The sequence below is a fragment of the Melospiza georgiana genome, chromosome 29, assembly GCF_028018845.1.
Source record: "Melospiza georgiana isolate bMelGeo1 chromosome 29, bMelGeo1.pri, whole genome shotgun sequence".
NCBI classification, from domain to species: Eukaryota; Metazoa; Chordata; class Aves; order Passeriformes; family Passerellidae; genus Melospiza; species Melospiza georgiana.
Window position 1 is genome coordinate 3,765,986 of NC_080458.1, and position 22,276 is coordinate 3,788,261.

General features: G+C 53.3%; 1 protein-coding gene across 1 annotated transcript; it reads right to left on the minus strand.

Annotated features, from left to right (window-relative positions):
- Positions 1 to 2,823: 2,823 nt before the first annotated feature.
- AQP2 (aquaporin 2) lies at positions 2,824 to 10,415 on the minus strand. The gene is made up of 4 exons (XM_058042069.1): positions 10,050 to 10,415; positions 6,130 to 6,294; positions 3,963 to 4,043; positions 2,824 to 3,039 (listed from the first exon to the last, which is right to left on the minus strand). The coding sequence occupies exons 1-4, from the start codon at positions 10,413 to 10,415 to the stop codon at positions 2,824 to 2,826; spliced, it is 828 nt and encodes a 275-aa protein (XP_057898052.1).
- Between the last annotated feature and the right edge of the window lie 11,861 nt (positions 10,416 to 22,276).

The window sequence follows — 22,276 nt, forward strand, 5'->3', positions numbered from 1 at the left end:
CCAGGGCAGGGGTGGGGTCCCATCCCTGGGCGATTTCAAAGCTGTGGCACTTGGGGACATGGTCAGGGGTGGGGAAACGCTTGGGCTGGGTGGTCCCCGAGGCATTTTCCAACCTGGACAATTCCACGGTTCCAGGAGCATGGCAGCCAAGCAGCAAGGACAAGGAGGGGACGAGGGGGTGTGGAAAATGCTCTGGAGGTTCTGCAGCTCTGCAGAAGGGTCAGCCCAAAGCTGAGGCACCCCAGGGTGGGAGAAGGGGAACACCTCATGATGTTGGGGGTGGAAGGACATGGGAATGCCTCAAATCCTGGCTCTGACATCCAAGTGTGGCCAGTGCAGGGAGGATTGGGGTCTGGCCATGGCAGCTCCAGGTTCCTGGTCCTGCTTGCCAATTCCAGCTCCCCCGGTGCAATCTGAAATGTTTGAGTGCTTTCCTGACAGGGCAAGTTTGGGAAGTTACCCAGCTCCACAGGGAAGGTGAATTTGTGTTCCCAGGAAGACTGGGGCTCCTTCAGCACCCTGGCTGAAGGGTCTGGGATCTGAGAGGTGACTTTATATCTGTTATTTACCATAAATGTGTCAGTGTTTTCCATAAATGTGTCAGTATTTCATCCCTGTGTTTGAATTCAGGAGCTAAAAAGGAATTTAAAGCACTTTGTTGGAAAGAGGAGAGCCATTATCAGACATTAAACCTCAGGTTCAGGCCCTGTGAGACTTAAACATTGTCAGGGTAAATAATAAATGAAATGCTTCGATCTGGAGAAGAGACATTGAATGCACCAACATTAATTTAAATAAATAACTGAATTCATCTGTGGCTTTTTCCACAGCAGAGCATGCCCAGGGTGACTTCTGGAAAAGTCTGCTGGGATTTTCCTGCACACATACATGGATTAATTTTCCTTTAAAAAGCATCAGAAAACCCAAATGGCTTTTAAAAGTGAGCATTTGATAACAGAAATACAATTTTACACTGGGATTGATTTAAAACATGATTTTATTGCCACTGCTGAGAAGAGAGGGAATTTTTGAGAAGCCTCTTCTGAGCTAAAATTCAAATTCACCATCAAGGAGCAAAGGGAAGCAGAGCCCCTGCTTTGGGTGGATCAAACCAGGGCTGGAAGTGCTGCCTTGGCAAAGCCCTCCGGGGGTGTTTGCATGGATTGGCTGTGGGTAAACACCAGGTCTGGGCCAGATCAAAGCTGGGCTCCCTCCTCACCCCTGCAGCAGCAGCTACTCCAACATCTGAGGAAGAGCACGGGAGGAAGGCGAGGATGGATTGGATGGGAGGAGGGGATGGTGCCAATAGAGCAGAGTGAAGAGCATCCTGTGCTGGGGGTGTCCTGTCTGAACACGGGGAGGGAAACGATCCAGAATGATCCATAAATCACCTTATGATTGGAATTGGGCCCAGTCTCATTGAATATTCCCATCACAGCCTTTCCAGAGAAATCCTGGTGGGGCTGACACTGCTGGGGCAATGCTGGACACACTGCTGGGATCCACTCTGGGAAGGGAGAAGGTGGGGCTGAGCAAGGGAAATGGGGTTAAATCAATGGCTGAAATGGGCTTAAATCAATGGCTGAAATGGGCTTAAATTAATGGCTGAAACAGCAAAGTTCACCCAAAAACCAACCCAAATTCCTTGGCTGGGCTGAGGACCATGAGCAGGTCCTGAGAGGGCAGAGGGGAAGGGGTGGGAGGGATTTGGAGGGTCTGGAGTGATGCAGCCAAGAGAAAGGGATGTGAGAAGGAGGTGATGGAGATGGGAGGGAATTCCTCCCTGTGAGGGTGGGGAGGCCCTGGAATGGAATTCCTGGAGCAGCTGTGGCTGCCCCATCCCTGGAAATGCCCAAGGTCAGGTTGGAGAGGGCTTGGAGCAGCCTGGGAGAGTGGGAGGTGTCCCTGCCCACGGTAGGGGTGGGACTGGGTGGGGTTTGAGGTCCCTTCCCATCCAGCCCATTCCATGATTCTGATTCTTCACACCTGGAACACGCTGGGTGTGAAATCTTCCCTTGGTGTGTTCCAGGTGATCCAAGGTGAACAGGACCAGAGGAAAGAAGGGAAAACCAGGGAGAGAGAGGAAGGACAACCCTGGCCCAGCAATGAGGTGGGTCTGAGTTTGGACTGTAACCTGGGTTTGCTCTTTCACAGGAGGGAGAATTTGCAAGTGCTCCCCAGTGGGGCCTGCAGGGACTCATGGCCATGCTCCCAGTCCCATCTTCCCAGGAAAGCTCCTGTGGGAGCACCTCTGTGTCCTGTGTCGGGTGGGAAATGGCACTTGGGTCCCATTCACAGCAGAGCCTGTCGTGTGTGGCATTCATGGCTCAGAGTGAGCGCTCCTGCTCCTGCTCCTGCTCCTGCTCCTGCTCCTGCTCCTGCTCCTGCCCCTGTGTGTGGGCCCAGAGCCGAGCAGGGGCCCGGGACAGGAGCAGAGTGCAGCAGCAATGAGGCATTGGGTGGAACCTCCACACCCAGGGTAATGAACACTCCTCAGGCTCCTCAGAGCTCTCTGGGAGGGAACAGCCCCAGCCAAGCTCCGTGTCCTGTGAGGGGCACGAGGGACAGGGCATCCTGGGGACATCCCTTGTTCCTGTGGGGTTGGGATTGACTGGCTCTCCCCCAGATCAGAAACCCCCCGGGCATGGGGAGAGCTGGGACAGGAGGTGGTGGGACCAGCACAGCATCTCCTGGGAGAGGAGTCAGCTTCAGTGCCCCAGGAGAAACGAAAGGAGAGAGGGGACAGGGGAGATGCTCCTCTGGATGAGCACTAAAACCACGCCAGAGGTTTCCAGCTCCTCTCTCGGCCCAGGGAGGGTTTGGCTACACCTTCTCAGACATGCCCCTGGGCAGGCTCTGGGGCGAGTGCAGCTCCACGGACTGGCGCCGCCGGGCCTCGCGCTCGGCCCAGTCCTGCTCGGGCTCGCAGCCCTTGAGGATGGCCAGGCGCTCCGAGAGGGTTTTGGCCTGTGGGAACAGCACGAAGTTGTAGAGGATGGAGGCTGCTGCAGCCCCAATCAGGGGGCCTACCCAGAACACCTGGAGAGGAGAGGAGAGAAAATGGGGTGAGCAAAACCCAGCCTGGCTTTGGAGGGTGGGGAGGAGCTGGGATCTCTGAGGGGCATGCCAGGGGCTTGGGTTCCCTCCTGGGGACAAAACACAGAGTCAGCTCTGCTTTGGGCATCGCTGGGGATCTGAGCTCCCCTCCAGTGCTGGGATATTCCCAACCATCCTCTTCAACCATTCCCCCTCTGCCCAGACTCTGCATTAATGACAGGCCCATTGTGAACGTGCTGAGGGATGTGGCATCATCTGGAGGAGCATTTTCCTGCCCACTCATGGATTGCTGTGGGAGGAGGAGCAGGAGAAGGAGGAGGCACCTGCCTGGGCCAGACACCTTGGTGACATCAGGAGCCACCACAGCTCTGCCTCCAGCCAGGCTCTTTGTAGATGAAAACAATAAAATCATGGAATCTCCTGAGCTGGAAAGGACCCACAAGGATCCTCAAAATGCTCCCTGGTCCTGCTCAGGACAAGCACCACCAATCCCACCCCAGGCCTGAGAGCATTGCTGAAATGCTCCTGGAGCTCCAGCAGACTCAGAGCTATGGGCATTCCCTGGGGAGCCAGGGAGTGTTCCCAAAGGTGAACCTAGATCCAGGAACCAGGAAAGCTCCCCAGGACTGGCAACAGCTCCACTCTCCATCGGTTTTGTTCCCTGTGCCAAGTCATGTCAACAGACCTCACACCCTGATCCTGTTGCAACGCTCCCAGTTTGAAGTTTGGAAAAGCCAATTAAGCACCCAGCAGCCGCACCTCCTTCTCCTAATCTCTCCATCTCTCCTCCAGTGGGAGCTGGCATGGAATTGCCTGGGATTTGCCTGGCTTGGTGAGTTTCGAGGAATACTGGCAGTGTGGGGGCCTCATCCACCCCAACCCGCCCAAACCCCCAGAGTTCTCACCCAGTGGTCGCTGAAGTCTCCCACGACGACGGCGGGGGCGAAGGACCTGGCGGGGTTCATGGAGCAGCCGGTGTAACGGATCTGCCGGGAACACCACGGCTGCTGTCAGCATCAAACCCTTCCACCTCACTTTAAAAACGCTGGGGTGTCATTAGGGTGACAGCTGAGCTGCTGCTGCACCCTTCAGCGTTCCTGTTCCAGGAAAAGGCATCCCGGGAGCTGCCAGCACCTGAGTCAGCACTGTGAGGTGGCTGAGCTCACAGTGTCCCAGGGCTGCTGTGCTGCAGCCCCGGGAGCTGCGGGGGTGAGCTCCCAGTCCTGCAGAAAATTCCCTCTCATGTCCCTGAGGACAGGAGGAACAGTCCCATGGACACAGGGGCTCGTGGGACACTGAGGATGGAAGGTGTGATGTTGGGGAAGATGAAACAGGAAAGCCTTATCAATATGATTTTCTGGCAAAAGATTTTGAGAATATAGAAACTATAAGTGAGATTAAAATGAAAGCAAGCTTTGAGATCCCTCAGTTACTGAACAACTGGAAAACAATGGTGTGGCTGGCTGAAGGTGATCCCCTTTTGATGGAACAACACCCTCTGCTTGCAGACAGTCCAAGGGTCAGAGCAGACCCTGCCAGCTTGGCAGAAGGACACAAAGAGGAGATTTTAGGGTTTAAAATGTAGCACAGTATGGTGATGTAATGATTCTTATAGGCTGTATGTAAATGCTGTAGGATTTGTGTATTGTACTAGATTGGTTAGTGAGAATTGGAATATTCAACCCAGAAGAAGATTTATTGTATTGGAACAGGAACCTCACTTTCTTAGTTCTTACCCCTCTTAGCTCTTGTCTCTTACCCTGTTTATTCTCTTACCCCTTTTACTCTCTTCTGCTTTTACTCTCTCACCCTCTCATCCTCTCTACCCCTCTCTTCTCTCAGCCTGCTCTGAGCTGTGCCTGGCAGCTCCCAGCAGGGCCCTGCACCCAGGCCCTGTGCAATAAACCCCAAATCCCAGCAGGGCCCTGCACCCAGGCCCTTTGCAATAAACCCCAAATCCCAGCAGGGCCCTGCACTTGGCCCTTTGCAATAAACCCCAAATCCCAGCAGGGCCCTGCACCCAGGCCCTTGGCAATAAACCCCAAATCCCAGCAGGGCCCTGCACCCAGGCCCTTGGCAATAAACCCCAAATCCCAGCAGGGCCCTGCACCCAGGCCCTGTGCAATAAACCCCAAATCCCAGCAGGGCCCTGCACCCAGGCCCTTGGCAATAAACCCCAAATCCCAGCAGGGCCCTGCACCCAGGCCCTGTGCAATAAACCCCAAATCCCAGCAGGGCCCTGCACCCAGGCCCTGTGCAATAAACCCCAAATCCCAGCAGGGCCCTGCACCCAGGCCCTTTGCAATAAACCCCAAATCCCAGCAGGGCCCTGCACTTGGCCCTTTGCAATAAACCCCAGATTCCACATCTGGCTTCAGAGATCTCTCGTCTCCGTCCATCCTGACCATCCTGCCCTGCAACGCTCCTACAGCATGGTGTGACCCACAGTGTTCTCCTGTGTGCACTGGGTGTGGGGGCTGCTTTGGACCATCACCCAGGTGGGATTTCATTGAGCCTCCATCCCAAACGCTTCCCAGGCTCATCCTAGAGAGCCCCAGCAGCCAACACATTCACTCCAGGAGAGATCCCACATATCCCTGGAACTCCCAATGGGACTCAAGGGGAGGCAGAGTCCAAGGGAAGTGTCTGTGGCCAGCCGGATCCCTCCTCTGGCTTCAGCCCCAAAACCAGGGGACATTTTTGGCACCAATATGAAAAAAACAAAAATTTCCCAGCTGGAAGAAGTGGCTCAATGGGAAATAGTTGATGGACCTCAGGAAATTTCAGCCCTAAAACTAAAGGAGGAAGACGAGTCCTGCCTTCATCCCTGCTCCTGGCAGGCCCCTTGGAGCAGCAGAGTCCAGCAGGTTCTGGGCTTGGAGTTTTTCATGCCAAATAAAGGCTGACCTCAGGCCACAGCTCTCCCATGGCTCTGGTGGGATTTTTCCCTCTCTCTGCTGTAAAACCACAGGTTACATAACCTCCATCAAGCCAGGAGATGCAGCCAAACCAACTTGGGGCATAAACAAAAAAAGAACCCCAGAAGTGCCAGGTTTTGGCCCATCCACTCACCCCGAGGAGGTGCCCCACGGCCACAGAGAGGCCGATGGAGAGGGCAGGGGAGCCCAGGTTGTCCTCACGCCGCTCGTCCGTGGAAGCAAAGACACACAGGACCAGCTGGAAGGTGAGGAACAGCTCCACCGTCACCGCCTGCCCCGTTGTGGTCTCATTGTGCAGCTGGAACGGGAGGAAAAACATGTTCCAAATCCAGGTTCTGTGAGTGGATGGGAAATATGGAGGAGGAATCCAAAATCAGGGGGAGACAAAGGAGACAGGGGAGATTTTTGGCACCAGTAAGAAAAAACTTCCCAGGTAGAAGAAGTGGCTCAATGGGAAATGCTTGATTGACCTCTCAGGAAGTTTTATTGGCAATTTTTTGGTATTTCTTAATTTTTTTTCTTTTCCCTCTTCCCGAAATGCTTTTTGGAAAAGTTTACAAGTTGTATTTTGAAGACATTGAAAAGAAATATTTTGGCATTAAAAAAGAAAAAAAAATCCCTTTCCACACTTTTATGACTCAGAGAATTCGTCAGGTCTGATCTGGAGCTGATCCTCCAACTCAGTCGCTTCTTTCCTTGTCCCCTCCCAAATCTAACGCCATTGCTTGGTGATCCCAGGAAGGTCCTAACTGCCCTCCTGCATGAGCTCCAGAGTCAGATCTTCTTCATTGTCCTCCCTAATATTCCACTCCCTTTTTACAGGGGTGATCTGTGCAGGCAGCCACACCATGAACAGCTCACAGGGGAAAAAAGCCTTCCCAAAATCCCAAAATCCCCAGTTCCCACTTTAAGCTGTGAACCAACAAAGCTGAGCAGTCTGAGTGTCCCTTAAACCTCCCACTTTTATTACCCTCAGTCATTACCAGCCTCAATCTCTTCATTCAGACCAAACCACAATGCCTCTTTTTAACCCTCTTAATCACTCTGGCAGTGCTGCTGAGTCCTGGCAGTGCCTCCCTGCTGTGGGAAAGGTAATTTCCATGTGCTGCCTCCCAAGCCAGCTCCCTGCTCCTCCCTCGCTCCCTTGGGATTGGGTGATGCTGATCCTGTGCCCCCCTGGGATGGGATAGGGAATCCCTGGATTTCAATTCCTTTCCCCCCTCCTGTGGGAAAGGGGTTGTTGGAGGCCAGGATACCACTGGAGAATCCCCCATGGGGATCCTGAGCTTCCCTGGCTTTATTTTTTTCCCTGAGATCCTTGTGAAGCTTTAGGGAATCCGTGTGTTGGGTTTTGGGATGAACCAGGTGGATCTGGTGTGCCCGTCCCATCACAGTGGGAGGCAGCAAGCTGAATCTAATGAAAATCTGGGATTTAGACCCAAATCTCTCCTGTCCCCACCACTTCAGCAACCTGGGAATGGTGGCTTGGCCAAAGCAGAGCCAGGGGGGGATTTACTGGCTCTTTTCCAGATCAGAAACCCCAATCCAGGGAATCCCTGTATTTAAACCCAAATCTCTCCGTCCCTACCACTTCAGCAGCCTGGGGATTGTGGCTTGGCCAAGGCAGAGCCAGGGGGGATTTACTGGCTCTCCCCCAGATCAGAAACCCCCCAGGCACGAGGAGAGCTGGGACAGGAGGTGGTGGGACCAGCACAGCATCTCCTGGGAGAGGAGTCAGCCCCACGAGAAATGGAGGGAGAATTCTGATGCTCCTCTAGATGAGCACTAAAACCATGCCAGAGGAATATAAATGCAGGGAATCCCTGGGTTTAGAGCCAAATCTCTCCTGTCCCCACCACTTCAGCAGCCTGGGGATCGTGGCTTGGTCAAGGCAGAGCCAGGGGGGATTGACTGGCTCTCCCCCAGATCAGAAACCCCCCAGGCACGAGGAGAGCTGGGACAGGAGGTGGTGGGACCAGCCCAGCATCTCCTGGGAGAGAGGGACAGGTGAGATGCTCCTCTGGACCAGCCCTAAAACCACGCCAGAGGAATCTAAATCCAGGGAATCTCTGGGTTTAGACCCAAATCTCTCCTGTCCCTACCGCTTCAGCAGCCTGGGAATTGTGGCTTGGCCAAAGCAGAGCTGGGAAAAGGCTGCCTGTACCCACACCTGAGGGGAAATTGGGATGAGCCTGGGACAAGAGGGATGCAGAGGTGAGATTTTGGATGTGTCCTTCCTTAAACCCCTGGGAACCCCCAAATCCAAGTGCCCTGACTACAATCCTGGGAAAAACGAGATGGTTGTGACTCCAAGGGATGTGTCTGTGGCCAGCTGGATCCCTCCTCAGGCTTCAGCCCCAAAACCAGGGGGCATTTTTGGCACCAATATGAAAATTTCCCAGCTGGAAGAAGTGGCTCAATGGGAAATAGTTGATGGAACTCATGAAACTTCAGCCCTAAAACCAGAGGAGGAAGACGAGTCCTGCCTTCATCCCTGCTCCTGGCAGGAGCCTTGGAGCAGCAGGGTCCAGCAGGTGCTGGGCTGTGGCATTCAGAGGCTTCCTACTGGGAATTCTGGGAATTTTGGGAATTCTGGGATCCCTGGCAGGAGGTTTTGGGGAGCTGAGGTGGGGTTTTAGGGATTTTTGGGTGGATTTGGGATGGAATTCCCCCGATTTTGGGGCTCTCCTGGTTCTCTGAGGAAAATTCCAGTGAGAATCTTGGGGAATTCTGGCATCCCTATCTGGAGGTTTTGAGGAACTGAGGAAGTTTTTAGGGATTTTTGGGTGGATTTGGGATGGAATTTCCCTGATTCTGGGGCCTCTGCTGATTCTCTGAGGAAAATCCCAACAGAAATCTTGGGGAATCCCAGGAATTCTGGGATCCCCAGCTGGAGGTTTTAGGGCAGCTGAGGGGGTTTTTAGGGATTCTGGGGTGGATTTGGGATGAAATTCCCATGGAATTCCCCCGATTTTTGGCCTCTCCTGGGTCTCTGAGGAAAATCCCAGTGGGAATCTTGGGGAATTCTGGGATCCCCATCTGGAGTTTTTGAGGAGCTGAGGGGGTTTTTAGGGACTTTTGGGTGGATTTGGGATAGAATTCCCCAAATTTTGGTCCTCTCTGAGGAAAGTTTCAGTGGGAATCTTGGGGAATCCTAGTGGGAATTTTGGGGGAAACTTTTGAGGAAAATCCCAGTGGGAATTCTGGGATCCCCATCTGGAGGTTTTGGGGCAGCTGAAGGGGTTTTTAGGGATTTTTGGGTGGATTTGGGATGGAATTCCCTCGATTTTAGGCCTCTCCTGGTTCTCCAAGTACAATCCCAGTGGGAATTTTGGGGAATTCTGGGACCCCTGCCAGGATGCTTTGGTGAGCTGAGGGAGTTTTAGGGATTTTTTGGGTGGATTTGAGGTGGAATTTCCCTGATTTTCGGCCTCTCCTAGTTCTCTGAGGAAAATCCCAGTGGGAATCTTGGGGAATTCTGGCATCCCTATCTGGAGTTTTTGAGGAGCTGAGGTGGGTTTAGGGATTTTTTGGTGGATTTGGGATAGAATTCCCCCAATTTTAGGCCGCTCCCAGTCCTCTAAGGAAAATCCTAGTGGGAATTCTGGGATCTCCAGCTGGAGGTTTTGGGGCAGCTGATGGGGTTTTTAGGGATTTTTTTGGGTGGATTTGGAATGAAATTCCCATGGAATTCCCCTGATTTTGAGCCTTTCCTGGTTCTCTGAGGTAAATCCCAGTGGGAATTTTTGGGAGTTTTTGGGCCTCTCCTGGTTCTCTGAGTAAAATCCCAGTGGGAATTCTGGGATTCCCATCTAGAGGTTTTGGGCCAGCTGAGGGGATTTTTAGGGATTTTTGTGTGGATTTGGGATGGAATTTCCCCAATTTTGGGTCTCTCCTGGTTCTCTGAGGAAAATCCCAGTGGGAATTCTGGGATCTCCATCTGAAGAGGTTTTGGGCCAGCTGAGGGCGTTTTTGGGGCCTGCCACCCCTCAGCTCCCAAGTCCCTGCCCGCTGTCCCAGGCCTGCCTCGCCCTCCCTGTGCCCCATCCTCACCTTGTTGAGGGCCAGGCCCTGGCGGGCGCTGGCCGGGGTCACCTCGTGCAGGATGGCGGCGCCCACGACGCCCCCCAGCAGCTGGGCCGCCACGTAGAAGACGGCGCGGAGCAGGGAGAGCTGCGAGCCCAGCAGGCAGCCCAGCGTCACGGCCGGGTTGATGTGGGCGCCGCTGACGTGGCCCAGGGCCTGCACCAGCGTGCCGATGGCCAGCCCGAAGGCCAGCGCGATCTGCAGCGTGCTCGGCGCCGGCGCCGAGGGCCAGTTCAGCGCCGAGCCCAGGCCGAAGAGCACGAAGACCAGAGTGGCCAGGAATTCCGCCAGGACGGCCCTGCTGAAGGCGATGGAGCGCAGTTCCCACATCATTGTGGCTCCCAGAAATGATCCTGCCCGCAGTGCCCTCGGTGCCCACCTCCTGCCGTGTCCCTGAGGGTGACTTGGGCCACCATTTATATACCTGGAGGAGGGGGGGCTGCAGGATCAGCTGCTGAAGGGGATGGGATCACGGTCCTGGGAAATCTGATGCTTTTTTTCCTGCTGTGTTCCAGCTGAGGGAACATCAGATCCTGCCCCTACTATTACAGCCAGGGAATGCAGCGCTCGATGCCCTGGGGAGGTCATAGATCAGCCTCCAGCAGTGCTGGGATTGACTGCTCCCCTTCCCCATGGCTCCTTACCTGGGAAAGACTGCTCCCCTTTTCCTGGGCTCCTTTTTGTGGGAAGGGCTGATCCATTCCCCTGAGCTCCTTACCTGGGAAAGACTGCTCCCCTTTTCCTGGGCTCCCCTTCTCCTGGGAAGGGCTGCTCCCCTTCCCCTGGGATCCCTTACCTGGGAAGGGCTGATCCATTCCCCTGAGCTCCTTACCTGGGATGGCCTGCTCCCCTTCTCCTGCTCCCCTTCTCCTGGGATCCCTTACCTGGGAAGTGCTGCTCCCCTTCTCCTGCTCCCCTTCCCCTGGGCTCCCCTTCCCCTGGGCTCCCCTACCTGGGATCTGTCCCAGAGCTGTTCTTGCAGCTGGACCCTGGGAGCATGGAGAGGGCGGGAAGAAATGGGGAGTCTGTGGAGATGGAGCTGAGGTTGGGTTGTGTTGAAAATCAGGCTGTGGGCTGTGATTTAACAACCAGAAAATCCAGGAGCATGGAGGGATTCCTGGGGGTGTCCTGTGCAGGGCCAGGAGTTGGAGTCAATGGTCCTTAAGGGTCTCTTCCAACCAAGATGTTCCATGATTCCATGAACAGTGAGTGCAGAGGAGGCACAAAAGGGATTCACTACAGCTCAGGTCCTCAGAGCACCAGAATTTTGCAGCCTAGGCACAGATCTCCTACCCAGAAATTTGGAAATCAATCCCAAAGCAAAGACTGTCAGAAATCCCCATGTGAAAATGTGACCCCAGAGCTGGAGCACCAACTGTGCCCTAATTATGACCATTTTGGCCAACTCTGCTCTTCAGAAATGTCCTTTTAGTTCTTGGTGTCAATCCCAGAGTGAGAATTTCTTCTCTGGGATTTGGTTCTTCCCATCTGCTCCTTGCCCAGAGAGTTTCTTTTCCCTTTTCTTTATTTCCCGTTCCTGAGGGATGTCTGCAAAACCTTTTCTTCACCTTGTCACTGGGGTTGGTGGCTTTACTGGAAATTGAGGAGCTGGTTTTTCCTCTCCAGAGCCAACTCTGAGGTGGGATCATTTTATTCCAGAGGGATGCAGAGCAGCAGGACCAAGTGTCCATGTTGGGCTCTAACAAAGGCTCTTGCTCTACCATAAACTGAGTATTTTCCTTTCCAGAGGAACTGTACAAGTGCCATGGGACTGATGTTCCAGGTTGGTGGGATTATATAATGGTGTGATGGGGTCTCCCAGGCTGGAAGGGACCCACAGGGGTTTGTGAAGGTTCTTTTCTCCAAGACAGGTGGGGAACAGAGCTCCAGGTGGAGCAGAGGATGGATGTAGGTTCCTTCCAATGGAACTGTTCTTCTCATCTTCCCTATTCCTGTTTTCCTTCCTTCCTCCTCCTCTTTCCCCTTCCCCTTTTCTTTCTCCTTCTCCCTTCTTTCTTCTCTTCCCCCTTCTTTTCCCCCTTCCTCCTTCCCCTTTTCCCTTCTCTTTCCCCCTCCTCTCTCCTCTCCCTCTCCCTTTTCTTCCTTTTAAGAAAAGGTTTTTTGGGAACATCACTTTTAACAAAGTGAGGGACTGCAGGGAAAACAAGTCCAGCCCATGGCTGAGTCTGAACAAGGTGGGACTGTGCTCCAATAAAACCTTTTCCTCTGAAAATCCTCCCCTGGGACTGTGTCCCTCCCCAGTATCTCTCCAGCCAGAGCTTTTCCATCAGTGGAGTCAGTCTCGTAAAACAGGTTTGGAGGCTAAAGGGATTTGGGTGCTGCTGAGCCTCAGGATCATGGTCCCGGCCAGACTCGTGCTCCACATGCCTGGCACAGGGCTCAGCCCTACTCAGGGCAGGAGTTACTCAGGGCTGCAATTACTGCAGGGAGGATGGAGAGCAAATCCAGGTAATTACTGGAGCTCATACCCTGCCTGATTAGTGGTTACTCGTGGGGAGCGTGGGGATGTCTCAGTGATCAGGACTAATTAAAAGGAAGGACAAGTCAGCAGGATTAGTTCTGAGCCACTTAGAAGTCCAACCCCATGGTCCTGACTTTTGTCTGGAGATGCAAAACTCATTGCATCTCATTTGTACTGTGCTTAGAGATGCTGGTGCTGAAATTGGAGATGTTTGTTTTGAGCTTGGAGCAGTCTGTGCCATGGCTGGGGGGTTCCTGTGCTGCTGGACTGTGGGAACGAGTCAGAGCTGCATTTTGAGACCGGCTGTCGTGGTGTCCATGGCATTTGCTGGAAGATGTTGATTTCCAGCAAGAACAGCCCATCCCAGCTTTGCCCAGAGACCCCCAGCACTGTAATTCCACTGGTTTCACAGAGGAATCCATCCACAGCACAAAACCAGACCCTGGTGACTCCAGGCACTGAGTCAGTGGCAGAGCCAAGGTTTTCTGGTAGTGCCATGGTTAGGCACTGCCCTGGAAAAATGGGATATGCCACAAGCTGAAGGGTTGGGAATGGACCGTTGAATATGTGCCTGTGTCTAGAAGGGGGTCCTGGAGCTGCTGGAGATGGTGGAAATGTGCCTTTCCACCTCACCCCAGGTGTGCTGCTGCTTTGGGAGCAGCCAGCAGCATTCCAGCCCTGCAGGGAATCCAATCAGTTTGGGAAAGTGCATGATTTTACCTGCCAACCCCAGCCCTTGGAGTGTGATGGTGTCATCAGCCCTCCCTGGGACCAAGTGCAAATTTAATGAACTCGAGGAGCAGGTTGGAATCTGCAGAAGTTGGAACCCCTGTGGGTGCCTCATGCTGGTGCCCTGTGTTGGAGCCCCATGTTGATGTCTCATGTTTGGAGCCCTGTGTTTGGAACACCATGTTGGTGCCCTGTGCTGGTGCCTCGTGTTTGAGCCCTGTGTTGGTGCCTCATCTTCATGTCCTATTTGGAACCCCATTTTGGTGCCCTGTGTTGGAACCCCATGTTTGGAAACCTGTATTTGTGCCCTTTGTTGGTGCCCATGTTTGGAACTCTGTGTTGGTGCTCATGTGGATGTTCCAGGTTTGAGTCCTGTGTTGGAGCTCTATGTTAGAGCCTTGTGTTTGAAGTCCCATGTTTGGAACCCCATGTTAGTGCCATGTTCTAGCCCATGGATTCCCTGTGTTCATGTCCCATCTTGGAACTCCATGTTGAAACCTCATGTTTGGAACCCCTTGATGATGCCCTGTGTTGGTGCCAATGTTTGGAACTCCATCTTTGTAACAGCGTGTTGGTGCCCTGTGTTTGTGCCAACGTTTGGAACCCTGTATTTGTGTCCCCTGTTGGTGCCCATGTTGGAGCCCTGTGCTGGTGCCCAGTGTTTGGAGCCCTGTGTTGGTGCCCATGTTTGGAACTCCATCTTTGTAACAGTGTGCTGGTGCCCTGTGTTTGACCCCCATGTTGATGCCCGTGTTGATGCCTCATGTTTGGAGCCCCATTTTGGTGTCTCATGTTGGAACCCTGTGTTTGGAATCCCGTGTGGGTTCCCCGTATTTGGAACCCCATCTTGGTTGCCCAGTGTTGGAACCCTGTGATTGGAACTCTGTGTTGGCGTCCCATGTTGCAGAGCTGGAACCTGGTGTTTGGAGCCCTGTATTGGTGCCCTGTGTGGGTTCCCTGTGTTTGGAATCTGGTGTTGGTGCCCCGTGTTTGAGCCCCATTGTTGGTGTCTGTGTTTGGAACCCTGTTTTTGGAGTGGATTCCCTGTGTTTGGAATGTGCTGTTGGTGCCCCATGTTGGTGTCCATGTTCAGAACTCCCTGTTTGAGCCCCGTGTTGGTTCCTGTGTTGATGCCTTGTGTGGGTTCCCTGTGTTTGGAATCTGGTGGTGTCCATGTTTGAACCCTGTGTTTGGAGTCCTGTGTCGGTGCCTCATGTATGTGCCTCATGTTTGAACCCCCGTTTGGAACCCTGTGTTTGAGGCCTGTGTTGGTGCTTGTGTTTGGAATCCCCTGTTTGGAACCCCGTGTTTGGAATCCTGTTTGGAGCCCTGTGTTTGAGCCCTGTTTTGGTGTTTGTGTTTGGAATCCCCTGTTTGGAACCCCGTGTTTGGAATCCTGTATGGAGCCCTGTGTTTGAGCCCTGTTTTGGTGTTTGTGTTTGGAACCCCCGTTTGGAACACCCTGTGTTTGAGCCCCGTGCTGGTGTCTGTGTTTGGAACCTCGTGCTTGGAAACCCATGTTTAGAACCCCGTGTTTGGAGCCCCCTGTTTAAGCCCTGTTTTGATGTTTGTGTTTGGAACCTCCTGTTTGGAATCCCATGTTTAGAACCCCGTGTTTGGAACCCCCTGCTTGGAACTCTGTATTTGTGCCCTATGTTGGTGCCCATGTTTGGAACCCTGCGTTGGTGCTCATGTGGGTGCTCCAGGTTTGAGCCCCATGTTGGAGCCCTGTGTTTGGAACCCCCTGTTTGGAACCCCATGTTTGGAACTGCTGTTTGAGTCCCGTGTTTGGAACCCCATGTTTAGAACCCCATGTTTGGAACCCCCTGTTTGATCCCTGAGGTGGTGTTTGTGTTTGGAACCCCATGTTTGGAGCCCCATGTTTAGCACCCCCTGTTTGGAACGCCCTGTTTGAGCCCCGTGTTTGAGCCCCGTGCTGGTGTTTGTGTTTGGAACCCCCTGTTTGGAACCCTGTATTGGGAACCCCATTTTTGATCCCTGTGTCTGAGCCCCGTGCTGGTGCAGCAGGAAAGGTGCCGCTGCCGCGTTTCGAAGAACGTTTTGAAGGTGCCGTATTTTGAAGAACATTTTGCAAGGCAGGGAATGGTTCTTGCACAACCAGGAGCTCCTCCAGTGCTTTAGATGGCCCTGATATCTCTGCTCCCCTGGCTTCCAGGAAAGTATAAACATCCCGAGGTATCTCCATTCCATCTGAAATACCTCGGAGCCACAAAAACACTTATTGCATAAACAACGTGCAGTTTTCCTGCTTGGATCCGACCTGTCACAGGAGTCCCATGTGCTGCCCAGACCCTGCTGGAAATCCCATTTTCTGCTCTTTTCTGGGAGCAGGGAGCACCTTCAGGCAATTCCCACTCCTCTAAAATAGCCTAAGGGACAACCTGAATTGCTGCTTTTCATGGCAGCAAACTCCCTTTTCATTGGACACCAGAGAATCCACCATTGGAATAAGGCTCAGGACAAAATTTGGTAGAAACTTGAATGTTTTTGGTTCTGCTGTTCCTTGAAATGCAAGATTTCTGTCCCACAAAGGAGGGGGAAAACTCAAATGTGTAAAACTGGAGTGAGTAAAACTGGAATGGGTCAAACTGAAATCCTGTCTCGGAGAGTTCTCCAGGAGCAGGCCTTAAAAGAAAAATAAATTCTTGTATTGTGACAAATGCTGGTTTTGGTTCTCTGTTGGCTTCCTGGAAAAATGGATGTGCCTGAGCATTCGGTCCCATCCTGCTCCCCAGCAGAGTGTGGGGAATGGCAGCTGTGGGCTTGGGAAGCAGATGGGAATGAAGGAATGGACTCATCTGTCTTGGGATCTGCAGGAGGTGTCCAAGAAGTGTCCTGGGAGCCCCTTGGCCTGGCTTCCAGCTGGGAACTGGAGCAGCAGCAGATGCACCCTGCAGGTCCTGATCCTGGTAGGATCCCCAGACAGGAGGGGCTGTGAGTGGGGGTCCCTCAGCAGGGACAGGACCAAGCATGGGTCCCTCACTGTGGGAAGGAGCCTGTGCTGGGTTTTTCCAGGATTTGGCTCCTGCTGCCTGATTCCAGACTGGTTTGGGTTGGAAAGGATGTTAAAAACCATTGAATTTCAACCCTGCCATGGCAGGGACACCTCCCACTGTCCCAGGCTGCTCCAAGCCCCATCCAACCTGGCCTGGGACACTTCAAGGGATCCTTCAAGGGACACTTCAAGCCAGAGCCACTCTGAGAAATCCATTCCAGGGCCTCCCTACCCTCACATGGTGAACTCCATCCCAATATCCCACCTAACCCTGCCCTCTGGGGAAGCCATGTCCTGTGTCCTGTCCCTCCATCCCCTGTCCCCAGCCCCTCTCCAGGAGGGAGCTGTGGCAGCGAGGGAGGGTTCTAAGGTCCCTTTTTGTGACCATCAGAAGGGATTTTCTCCCAGTGCCCAATTCCATCCAAAGGATGTTCACCCTGGGGAGCAAAGCAGGGAAAGAATCCCCACCTTCTCTGCTTTCACCTCGAGTCCTAAATTCCTTTTTGCACAGAGCTGCTGTTGGCTCTGGCTGTGTTTGTTGTTCCTGAGGGAGGCATTGGATTATTGCAGCCCCGATTCCCTCCAGTGCCTCCCGAAGGGACCTTGGGCGTGGGCCAGGAGCAGAACCTGCCTGAGAGGCTTTGCTTGGTTCCTTTATCCCATCTCAAGGACCTGCAAGTTCAGTCCTGAATGTTTGCCCGGGCTTTGGTGCAGGCAGACAGCGAGACTGGCGCTGCCAGAGCCAGGCTGTGGATCCTGCTGGGACCAGGACATTCCCGTGGCTGTGGAGACCATGGGGCCTTTTGGCCCAGCAGGAATCATGGAACAGTTTGGGTTGGAAAGCCAAACTGTTCCCAGATTAAAGCCATCCTGTCCCACCCCGGCCATGGCAGGGACACCTCCTGCTATCCCAGGTTGCTCCAAGCCCTGTCCAGCCTGGCCTTGGACATTTCCAGGGATGGGGCAGCCACAGCTGCTCTGGGATTTGGCCAACATCCCATGACATCAGAGATGGGAGCTGGGACCTCCCTTCAATCCCACCTCAGAGATGGCAGAGAAGAGAACGTTCTTCCCATTGCTGGGTGCTGAAGTTCAGGCCAGGGCATGTAAACATTTATAGGAAAATAATGAATGCTCTTCTCTCAAATCCATGAAACAACTCCAGCCAGACTCCAGGACATCCAGAAACGAGCAGATTCCTGTGGGGGTCCCAGCTGTTGGTTTTTCTGGGTCTGGATTGAAGGCACTTGTAATTCATGTTTGGACTCAGGTGTTTATTTTTTCTTATCAGTAAAACAGTTTCACTACTGTGAGTTTGGCAGCAAGGCACAAAATGGCCAACAATCTCTTGTTACAAGGTCTTTTAAGACTAAACTATCCAATTAAGAGCCGACACATAGATTATTTTCCCTTTTAACCCAATAATTGATCCCAAAGATCCCCCAATGCAGACTTTTCTGCCCAGTTACAAAATGCCACCCAAACCCATGAAGAAGAAGGAGGAAGAAGCATGAAGAAGAAACCCAGGATGACACCCTGTGCCCTCCATCTTGCACACTAAAAATCCCCAAACCTCAATTTCTCACCAAGTGATACACCTACACTTGTCTCTATAATCTATTTCACACTTTTGTGGGTTCTAGTCTATCTTGAAGTCTAGGAAACTTTCTCCATGAATGAGGGTCAAAATCAGGGCACCCCAGAGCAGACAGAGCAATATTCCCTGTGATGCCCTGGGTTTGCACAGACCCCCAGGTGATGGAGCCCCCGTGGCCCCGCTGGCTGCTGGAAGCTCTCTGCCGCCTGCCTGGGCAGGAATGTGACATCAGTGAGGAGCAGGAGGGTGGGACACGACCCTGGTGACAGAGCTGGGCAGGAGAGCTCGGCTGGGCTGCCCCGGGGTTTGTTTGCACAACCAAAGAGCTCAGAGAGCCCCAGAGCTGCGGGTGGGACCGGGGAGTGGCGGTGACACGGTGCGGTGACACCGGGCAGTGACACGGAGCAGTGACGAGCAGGGACACGGGGCAGTGCCAGCCCGGGCTCAGCTTTCCTCATTTTATGTAAATCTCAGTAATCCGGGGCCGTGGGCTGGAAGGGAACGAGCTCTGGGAGATGCCAGCTCCGGGTGACCCCAGAGTTAAAAAGGAAATTAAAACCAGCGTTGGATGCTGCTGGGAATCGGTCCTGCTGGTGGCTCTGGCAATGATGTCCCATATCTCCTCCTCACCTGGCACCTGCAGCCCCTTTTTCCTGTCCCCTCCAGCCCCGGGGATCCAAGGTTCTCATTCCCTGTCCTCTGCACATTATCCCTGTGCCAGGGCCTTTCCTCGGGAGCTGCTGTCGTGAGGAGGGGCAGGGATGGGCAGGGAAAGAAGAGGGTTACTGCCACAAACCCCTCTAAAACCAGCTGGGATTGAGGCAGAAAGAAAAAGGTTTTTGGCTTCTCTCACCTGAGCCCAGGTCAGTCACAGCAGAGGCAGGGTGGGGAACTTTGGGGTCCACAGGGGAAAAAACCAAGGACAATTTCCAGGCTGAGATGCAGCAATCAGAGGAAGCTGGAGGAAATGTTGGACTGCACCAAATACCTCCCAGCCTTGACATGGAACATCTTCAAATCAATTTCTGAGCAAGAATGCTCCTGGCTCTGCTTTGGGACAGTGTGGAGCTGGAATATCTGTATGGAGCTGGGATCTGGGCATCGAGATGGGATCTGGGCACTGAGCTGGGATCTGGGACTGAGCTGGGATCTTTGCACTGAGCTGGGATCTCTGTATGGAGCTGGGATCTCTGCACTGAGCTGGGATCTCTGTATGGAGCTGGGATCTGGGTATGGAGCTGGGATTTGGGCACTGAGCTGGAATCTGGGTATGGAGCAGGGATCCAGGTGCTGAGCTGGGATTTGGGTACTGAGCTGGGATCTGGATACTGAGCTAGGATCTGGGTGTGGAGCTGGGATCCAGGTGCTGAGCTGGGATCTGGGACTGAGCTGGGATCTGGATACTGAGCTGGGATCTGGGACTGAGCTGGGATCTCTGTATGGAGCTGGGATCTGGGTATGGAGCTGGGATCTGGGCACTGAGCTGGAATCTGGGTATGGAGCAGGGATCCAGGTGCTGAGCTGGGATTTGGGTACTGAGCTGGGATCTGGATACTGAGCTAGGATCTGGGTGTGGAGCTGGGATCTGGGTATGGAGCTGGGATCTGGGTGTGGAGCTGGGATCCAGGTGCTGAGCTGGGATCTGGGCACAGGGCTGGGATCTCTGTATGGAGCTGGGATCTGGGCACTGAGCTGGGCTCTGATATTCCCATCCCCAGCATTCCCAGTGCTGGGTTCCTCAGTCCAATGGGGTTTTGCAGGACCAGCTGATTACTGAAGGTCGATCCCACCAGGATGGGATCCAGGGAAGTTGCTGTGCCCAGAGCCAGGAGGACAGGGATGGTTTCTGTCCTCCAGCAGGAGGAAACCCTCATGCTTCTCATGATCCCTGCATTGCCTCAGGAAGGTTTTCCCATGGGGATTGAGTCTGGGAGTGTGGGAGAAGCAGGCAAAAGGGCAGAACAGCTCCACAAGCTGGACACCCCCATGGAAAGGCTTCCACAGCTGACAGGGTTGGCTGCAGCCCTTCCCACCAGCCCGGATTCTGCAGAGGGCTCCGTGTGATCAACAGCTGAGAAAGGGCTGGGACAGGCTCCAAAACTGCTCCTAAAACTTTTGGTTTTGCACAGGAGGTGCAGGCAGGAGATCCAATCTCTTGCTTTTCACTTTTCAGAGGAAGGGCCATTTCTCTTCCCTCCTTCCATCTCTTTTCATCACCTCCTTCATCTTCCACCCTCCATGTCCCTCCTTCTGCTTCCTGGGCCTTCCCAGACCCCTCCTCAATGCCGAGGCTGAAACAAGAGAAGCCCAAAGTGGGCTCTGCAAAGCCTCTGCCTCCTTCTCCACGAGGAGGAGAAAGGGGAGGGTGAAGGTTCGGGGTGGGATATTTTTGTTTGTGGTGAGTGGATTTCAGTGGGGCTTGGGCGTGGTGAGGCCTGGGTTGGGATTTGCCCTCCTGCCACGGTACAGAGACTTTTGGAGGAGTTTTGTTTTTAAATCTGGGCTGTGGCTCTGGTTTCCTCCCGTGCCCATGCCTGTGCTGATGGGATTTGGCCCCGCTGTCACTGTGATTTGCTTTGGCTCTCTGAGCTGTGCTGAGGCTCGGGAGCCCTGGCAGCTCCTCGAGGCCATGCCAGCCAGTCCAGCGTGAGGAAAGCTCTGAAATCCTCTCCTGGGTGGGGACTGAGCTGCCCACGGAGTTCAGAATTTCATTTTGCTGCTCCAGTGGAGCTCGTGAATCTGCTGCCCTGGAATCCAAATGGGGCTGGGCCTGGCTAGGGGTGGAGGAGCTTTGCTGTACCCCAAAACCTGGCACAATCCACCCAAAGAGCACAAACTAAGGCTAAAGGAGTTCTGCCTGGAGGTTTTGGGGGTGAAGGTTCCAATGTGGGACAGGGAGAGCTGGGGGCATCCCCAGGTCCATCCTGGGAGGGAGGGAGCCGTTCCCTCGTGGTGGAATGGGGGAGACAAAGAAATCTGCTCCCATTTAAGGGCTGAGGGGGCTTTCCAGGCAGAGATGTGAGTGCAGGGATGTCATGGGAAAGGTGGGGGTTGGAGAGGAAAGAGAAGAAGAAAGGGGATTTTGGGATGTCTGGAGGAAAGCGAGGTCTTTGTGTCCCAAGGAGGAAGGTCAGGGAGGCATCAGCCACAGGCCTGGTCTACAAACTGCTGCAAGAACCTGGAGAGGTGCAGTGCAGATACTGGGAGGGAATTCCTCTCTGTGAGGGTGGGGAGGCCCTGGGATGGATTTCCCAGAGCAGCTGGGGCTGCCCCTGGATCCCTGGAGGTGCCCAAGGCCAGGTTGGACAGTGGGACTGTGGGAGATGTCCCTGCCAACCCAAACCATTCCAGGATTCCCCGGTTCTGCGGTTCCATTCCTGGGACATCCTTAGGCCAGGTGGGAAGTGCCCTTCCTTCTAAACTTGGGCTGCCAGGGCAAGGACAGAGGATCTTTCCAGGAGAACACCAGCAAACCTGGGTTTTGAGCCAATTGTTGGGAATTTGGGCTCTGGAACCACAGAACCTGGAATACCCTGAGTTGGAAAGGACCCCCAAGGATCACCAAGCCCTTCCTCCATGTGCTCTGCTGGGCAGGATGTCACCAGCACAGTGACTCCTGGGCCAGGAGCAGTGTCACACACCCCTGTGGCCACCCTGGGCTGTGTTCTATTGTAGGAGCCTGAATGAGGGATGTGGGACTCCAGGCAGCTCTTCAGAATGCAATTTATTGTGTACAAAATGCAGTCTATTGTATACAAAATGCAGTTTATTGTGTACAAAATGCAGTTTATTGTATCCAAAGTGTTACAGCAGTCCAGGGTTGTGTCTGACAGAGCTGTGCTTACAGCTGTCAGCTCCAGCTGCAGGCAGGCCTGGAGGCCCCTTGGTTTTAGTTACAGTGAATTATGTACTTTTCTTATAGTTACAATGCATTTTATATTTTTCTTTGCTGAGCATCTTAATACAGTAGAACCAATCTATACCTTATCTTTTATCTCTAGCCTATCATAACCACTATAATTACCATATTCATGTCACTATTCTCCAGTCACTAAAAGTCAGTACAGTACAGTTTAAGCTAGAAGTTGTTTTTCAGTTTTCTTGCAGTGGAAAATTCTGAGACCTTTTTTTCTACTTGCAACTTTGCTGCCTTGTTTGCCTGTGCTATCTTCCTGCTTGACAAAAACATCTTCTTGTTTGAGGTGGATTTATCCTTTGCTCTAAGCCATAAAACCCCCCCTAACTAATATAACCTTTGCCTCCTTGGTTATCCAGTAAGACTGGCTCAGCAATCAAAACCTGCTTCCATCTCTAGTCCTTATTCAGATGCTACATTTGAATATCTTTCAGTATCAATATATTGAATATAT

Bases quoted from the DNA above. Each gene is read 5' to 3' on its own strand.
- AQP2 (XM_058042069.1), bottom strand. From the start codon at position 10,415: ATGATGTGGGAACTGCGCTCCATCGCCTTCAGCAGGGCCGTCCTGGCG. The intron at 6,295-10,049 runs GTGAGGATGGGG...CTCCCGTTCCAG, and splicing joins AGGGCCTGGCCCTCAACAAG to CTGCACAATGAGACCACAAC. The intron at 3,040-3,962 runs GTGAGAACTCTG...TCTCCTCTCCAG, and splicing joins GAGACTTCAGCGACCACTGG to GTGTTCTGGGTAGGCCCCCT.